We start from the raw sequence: 6,000 nt of genomic DNA on the forward strand, positions 1-6,000 counted from the left end.
TCCTCTGACTTCGCAACGGCACTGCCCCCCACCACACCCAAGGCCCTGCCTACCGTAACCCCCCCATCACTGCACTCCTTCAGCCCTACTACCACTGAGGAAGTCACCAGAGTCCTCTCAGAAGCCCGCCTCACTACCTGCCCCCTGGACCCTATCCCCTCTCAACTCCTCCGGTCACCCCCCTCTTCCCTCATCCGCTCCCTTACCCACATCTTCAATCTCTCCCTCTCTACTGGCTTCTTCCCCTCCCCCCTAAAACAGGCGCACATCACCCCCATACTCAAAAAGCCCTCCCTGGACCCCACTGACCTCAACAACCTCAGACCCATCTCCCTGCTTCCACTCACCTCCAAGCTCCTTGAGCGCTTGGTCTTCGATCGCCTAAGCGCCCACCTAACTGACAGCAACCTCCTTGATCCGCTTCAGTCCGGCTTCCGTCCCCTACACTCCACCAAAACTGCCCTCCTCAAAATCACCAACGACCTACTAACCGCCAAAGCCAAAGGCGACTACTCTGTCCTCCTCCTCCTGGACCTCTCCGCGGCCTTTGACACAGTCGACCACCCCCTCCTCCTTAATAAACTACTCTCCCTTGGCATCAGAGACACCGCTCTCTCCTGGTTCTCGTCCTATCTATCCCAACGCTCCTTCAGCGTTTCCTACAACGATGCCACCTCCCCCTCCCTCCCCCTCTCTGTTGGGGTCCCCCAGGGCTCTGTCCTTGGACCCCTTCTCTTCTCCATCTACACCTCCTCCCTCGGCAAACTGATACACTCCCACGGCTTCAACTACCACCTCTATGCTGATGACACTCAAATCTACCTCTCCACCCCCCACCTCACCCCCACATTCCCCGCCCGCATCACTCACCTCCTAAACGACATCTCTGACTGGATGTCGCTCCATTTCCTCAAACTCAACCTCTCCAAAACCGAGCTTCTCGTCTTTCCCCCTTCCTGCCCCCCCCCCCATCCTTTCCATCACTACCAACATCACCACCATCAATCCCGCCCAGCAAGCCAAAGTCCTTGGAGTCATTCTGGACTCAAACCTTTCCTTTCAACCGCATGTCAAATCACTTACAAACACATGCAGGCTCCGCCTCCGGAACATCTCCAAGATACGCTCCTTCCTTACCCCAGACACCACTAAACTACTCATCACTCCCTGATTATCTCACGCCTGGACTACTGCAACTCCCTCCTCACCGGCCTACCCCAGTGCAGGCTCTCCCCGCTTCAGACCATCCTGAACTCAGCGGCCAGACTCATCCACCTCACCAGCCACTCCACCTCTGCCACCCCCCTCTGCCTCTCCCTCCACTGGCTCCACCCCCCTCTGCCTCTCCCTCCACTGGCTCCACCCCCCTCTGCCTCTCCCTCCACTGGCTCCACCCCCCTCTGCCTCTCCCTCCACTGGCTCCACCCCCCTCTGCCTCTCCCTCCACTGGCTCCACCCCCTCTGCCTCTCCCTCCACTGGCTCCACCCCCCTCTGCCTATCCCTACACTGGCTCCACCCCCCTCTGCCTCTCCCTCCACTGGCTCCCTATCGCCCAACGCATTAAATTCAAACTGCTCACTCTGACCTATAAGGCCATTCACAACACTGCCCCTAACTACCTCACCAACCTGATTCCCAAGTACCACCCTACCCGTACCCTTCGCTCTTCACAGGACCTCCTTCTATCCTGCTCCCTGGTCTCCTCCTCCCATGCACGACTGCAAGACTTCTCCAGGTCCTCCCCCATCCTCTGGAACTCACTACCCCAATCCATCCGACTGTCACCTTCCCTCCTCACCTTCAGGCGCTCCCTGAAAACCCATCTCTTCAGGGAAGCCTACCCCACCCTCACCTAACAGCCGATCTCCTCCACTCCTCCTACCATTCCATCCCCCACAGCTATCTCCTCCTGTACCACTACCCCCTCCCTCCTAGATTGTAAGCTCGAAAGAGTAGGGCCCTCTTACCCCTCGTGTGCTGTTTGTTGTTACTGTATTGTCTCATGTATTGTCCCCCCTCTATTGTACAGCGCTGAGCAAACCCTTTGGCGCTATATAAACTCGATAAATAAATGATCTCTCCATCTCCTGTCTGATCGATGTTTATAAACAATGTTACTTTGTATCTCTATTTCCCGTCTGATCGATGTTTATAAACAATGTTACTTTGTATCTCTCCATCCCCCGTCTGATCGATGTTTATAAACAATGTTACTTTGTATCTCCATCTCCCGTCTGATCGATGTTTATAAACAATGTTACTTTGTATCTCTATATCTCCGGTCTGATCGATGTTTATAAACAATGTTACTTTGTATCTCTCCATCCCCCGTCTGATCGATGTTTATAAACAATGTTACTTTGTATCCCTCTATCTCCCGTCTGATCGATGTTTATAAACAATGTTACTTTGTATCTCTATCTCCCGTCTGATCGATGTTTATAAACAATGTTACTTTGTATCTCTCCTCACTGCTTGTGACTTTCTATGAGGTTTTGGTGGGCAGACTTACCGAGTACAATGAGTCTTATGGGGGTGTCCTGTAACGCACCCCCCACCACGGCCTCCCCTGTGTAGACCCCGTAGTCATGTATAGTCAGGTTCCTTATGGTCAGACTCCCATTGGTCGGACTGATAGTCGCTCTGTCCTGCAGGCGGTAAAAATAAATGTCCAGTTTGGGCCGCAGCTCCATGTCCACCACCTTGTCATTGTTAATCTTCCAGTTTATCTCTGAGGGATCTCCGGAATATCGCGGCTCCAGAGTGACATCATCTCCCACCTTCTTCTTTTTTACCTGCTGAGCTGCAAAGAGAGGAAAGGGTTAAATTGTGTACATGGCATGGGGGAGGGGCTGGTCACTGCAACTAGGGGGGGGGGGACCTGCCCGCATTGCAGCACCGGGGTCCTGAGCTCAGTGTATGGAGGACATCGGACACATGTACCCCCTATACTCACCCAAGGCCCCAATACTGGATCCTATCCCCCCTATACTCCCCTCAGACCCCACTGCTGGGTCCTATCCCCCCTATACTCCCCTCAGACCCCACTGCTGGGTCCTATCCCCCCTATACTCCCCTCAGACCCCACTGCTGGGTCCTATCCCCCCTATACTCCCCTCAGACCCCACTGCTGGGTCCTATCCCCCCTATACTCCCCTCAGACCCCACTGCTGGGTCCTATCCCCCTATACTCCCCTCAGACCCCACTGCTGGGTCCTATCCCCCCTATACTCCCCCCAGACCCCAATACTGGGTCCTATCCCCCCTATACTCCCCTCAGACCCCACTGCTGGGTCCTATCCCCCCTATACTCCCCTCAGACCCCACTGCTGGGTCCTATCCCCCTATACTCCCCTCAGACCCCACTGCTGGGTCCTATCCCCCCTATACTCCCCCCAGACCCCAATACTGGGTCCTATCCCCCCTATACTCCCCCCGGACCCCACTATTGGGTCCTATCCCCCCTATACTCCCCCCGAGCCCCACTGCTGGGTCCTATCCCCCCTATACTCCCCCCCGGGCCCCACTGCTGGGTCCTATCCCCCCTATACTCCCCCCCGGGCCCCACTGCTGGGTCCTATCCCCCCTATACTCCCCCCCGGGCCCCACTGCTGGGTCCTATCCCCCCTATACTCCCCCCCGGGCCCCACTGCTGGGTCCTATCCCCCCTATACTCCCCCCGGACCCCACTGCTGGGTACTATCCCCCCTATACTCCCCCCGGACCCCACTGCTGGGTCCTATCCCCCCTATACTCCCCCCGGACCCCACTGCTGGGTCCTATCCCCCTATACTCCCCCCCGGGCCCCACTGCTGGGTCCTATCCCCCCTATACTCCCCCCGGACCCCACTGCTGGGTACTATCCCCCTATACTCCCCCCGGACCCCACTGCTGGGTCCTATCCCCCTATACTCCCCCCAGGCCCCACTGCTGGGTCCTATCCCCCCTATACTCCCCCCGGACCCCACTGCTGGGCCCTATCCCCCCTATACTCCCCCCGGACCCCACTGCTGGGCCCTATCCCCCTATACTCCCCCCGGACCCCACTGCTGGGTCCTATCCCCCTATACTCCCCCCGGACCCCACTGCTGGGTCCTATCCCCCTATACTCCCCCCGGACCCCACTATTGGGTCCTATCCCCCTATACTCCCCCCGGACCCCACTATTGGGTCCTATCCCCCCTATACTCCCCCCGAGCCCCACTGCTGGGTCCTATCCCCCCTATACTCCCCCCGGACCCCACTGCTGGGTCATATCCCCCTATACTCCCCCCAGACCCCACTACTAGGTCCTATCACCCCTATACTCCCCCCGGACCCCACTACTAGGTCCTATCACCCCCTATACTCCCCCCGGACCCCACTGCTGGGTCCTATCCCCCTATACTCCCCCCGGACCCCACTGCTGGGTCCTATCCCCCTATACTCCCCCCGGACCCCACTGCTGGGTCCTATCCCCCTATACTCCCCCCGGACCCCACTACTAGGTCCTATCACCCTATACTCCCCCCGGACCCCACTGCTGGGTCCTATCCCCCTATACTCCCCCCGGACCCCACTATTGGGTCCTATCCCCCTATACTCCCCCCGGGCCCCACTGCTGGGTCCTATCCCCCTATACTCCCCCCGGACCCCACTATTGGGTCCTATCCCCCCTATACTCACCCCGGACCCTACTGCTGGGTCCTACTCCCCCCCCTATACTCCCCCCGGACCCTACTGCTGGGTCCTATCCCCCCTATACTCACCCCGGACCCCACTGCTGGGTCCTATCCCCCCTATACTCACCCCGGACCCTACTGCTGGGTCCTACCCCCCCCCCCCCTATACTCCCCCGGACCCTACTGCTGGGTCCTACCCCCCCCCCCCCATACTAACCCCAGACCCCACTGCTGGGTCCTATCCCCCCCCCATACTCACCCCGGACCCCACTGCTGGGTCCTATCCCCCCCCATACTTACTCTCGGCTACTAGCAGAAGGGCCCAAAACACAGAGAAGCCGCCGATCAGCATCCCGACCTCCATCTCTACAGCACCCGGAGCAGTGAATAGAGAGGCTGAGATCTATGACGTCACACCGAAAATGAATATAATGAGGAGCTCCTCCCCCTGTGGGCACAGAACTCCTCCCCCTGTGGGCACAGAACTCCTCCCCCTCTGAATCTTTCCTGTATTCGCTTGACCTTTAAGACCGGGGAGGGGACACCGGGGACATCACACCGATCACCGCCCGGGGGAAGGGGGACACCGGGGACATCACCGATCACCGCCCGGGGGAGGGGGGACACCGGGGACATTACACCGATCACCGCCTGGGGGGGGACATCGCACCGATCACCGCCCGGGGGAGGGGGGACACCGGGGACATCACCGATCACAGCCGGGGGAGGGGGTACACCGGGGACATCACCGATCACCGCCCGGGGGAAGGGGGACACCGGAGACATCACCGATCACCGCCCGGGGGAGGGGGGACACCGGGGACATCACCGATCACCGCCCGAGGGGGGGACACCGGGGACATCACACCGATCACCGCCCGGGGGAGGGGGTACACCGGAGACATCACCGATCACAGCCGGGGGAGGAGACACCGGAGACATCACACCGATCACCGCCCGGGGGAGGGGACACCGGGGACATCGCACCGATCACTACCCGGGGGAGGAGACACCGGGGACATTACACCGATCACCGCCTGGGGGGGACATCGCACCGATCACTACCCGGGGGAGGGGACATCGCACCGATCACCGCCCGGGGGAGGGGACACCGGGGACATTACACCGATCACCGCCTGGGGGGGACATCGCACCGATCACTACCCGGGGGAGGGGACATCGCACCGATCACCGCCCGGGGGAGGGGACACCGGGGACATTACACCGATCACCGCCTGGGGGGGGGACATCGCACCGATCACCGCCCGGGGGAGGGGACACCGGGGACATTACACCGATCACCGCCTGGGGGGGGGACATCGCACCGATCACCGCCCG

At 59.9% G+C, this 6,000-nt stretch overlaps 1 protein-coding gene across 1 annotated transcript in view; it reads right to left on the reverse strand.

Moving 5' to 3' along the window:
- LOC149428681 (uncharacterized) overlaps window positions 1–5,295 on the reverse strand; it is a 28,324-nt gene extending 23,029 nt beyond the window's left edge. The window contains exons 1-2 of the mRNA XM_089667119.1: window positions 4,963–5,295; window positions 2,514–2,804 (exon numbers count right to left, since the gene is read on the reverse strand). Of these exons, the coding sequence (XP_089523245.1) occupies window positions 2,514–2,804; window positions 4,963–5,026 (355 nt within the window). The 5' untranslated portion in view covers window positions 5,027–5,295. The remainder of the gene's footprint in view (window positions 1–2,513; window positions 2,805–4,962) is intronic.
- Between the last annotated feature and the right edge of the window lie 705 nt (window positions 5,296–6,000).

This window comes from Staurois parvus, unplaced genomic scaffold (genome assembly GCF_062004578.1).
Source record: "Staurois parvus isolate SC_StPar_1 unplaced genomic scaffold, SC_StPar_1.0 ptg003040l, whole genome shotgun sequence".
NCBI lineage: Eukaryota > Metazoa > Chordata > Amphibia > Anura > Ranidae > Staurois > Staurois parvus.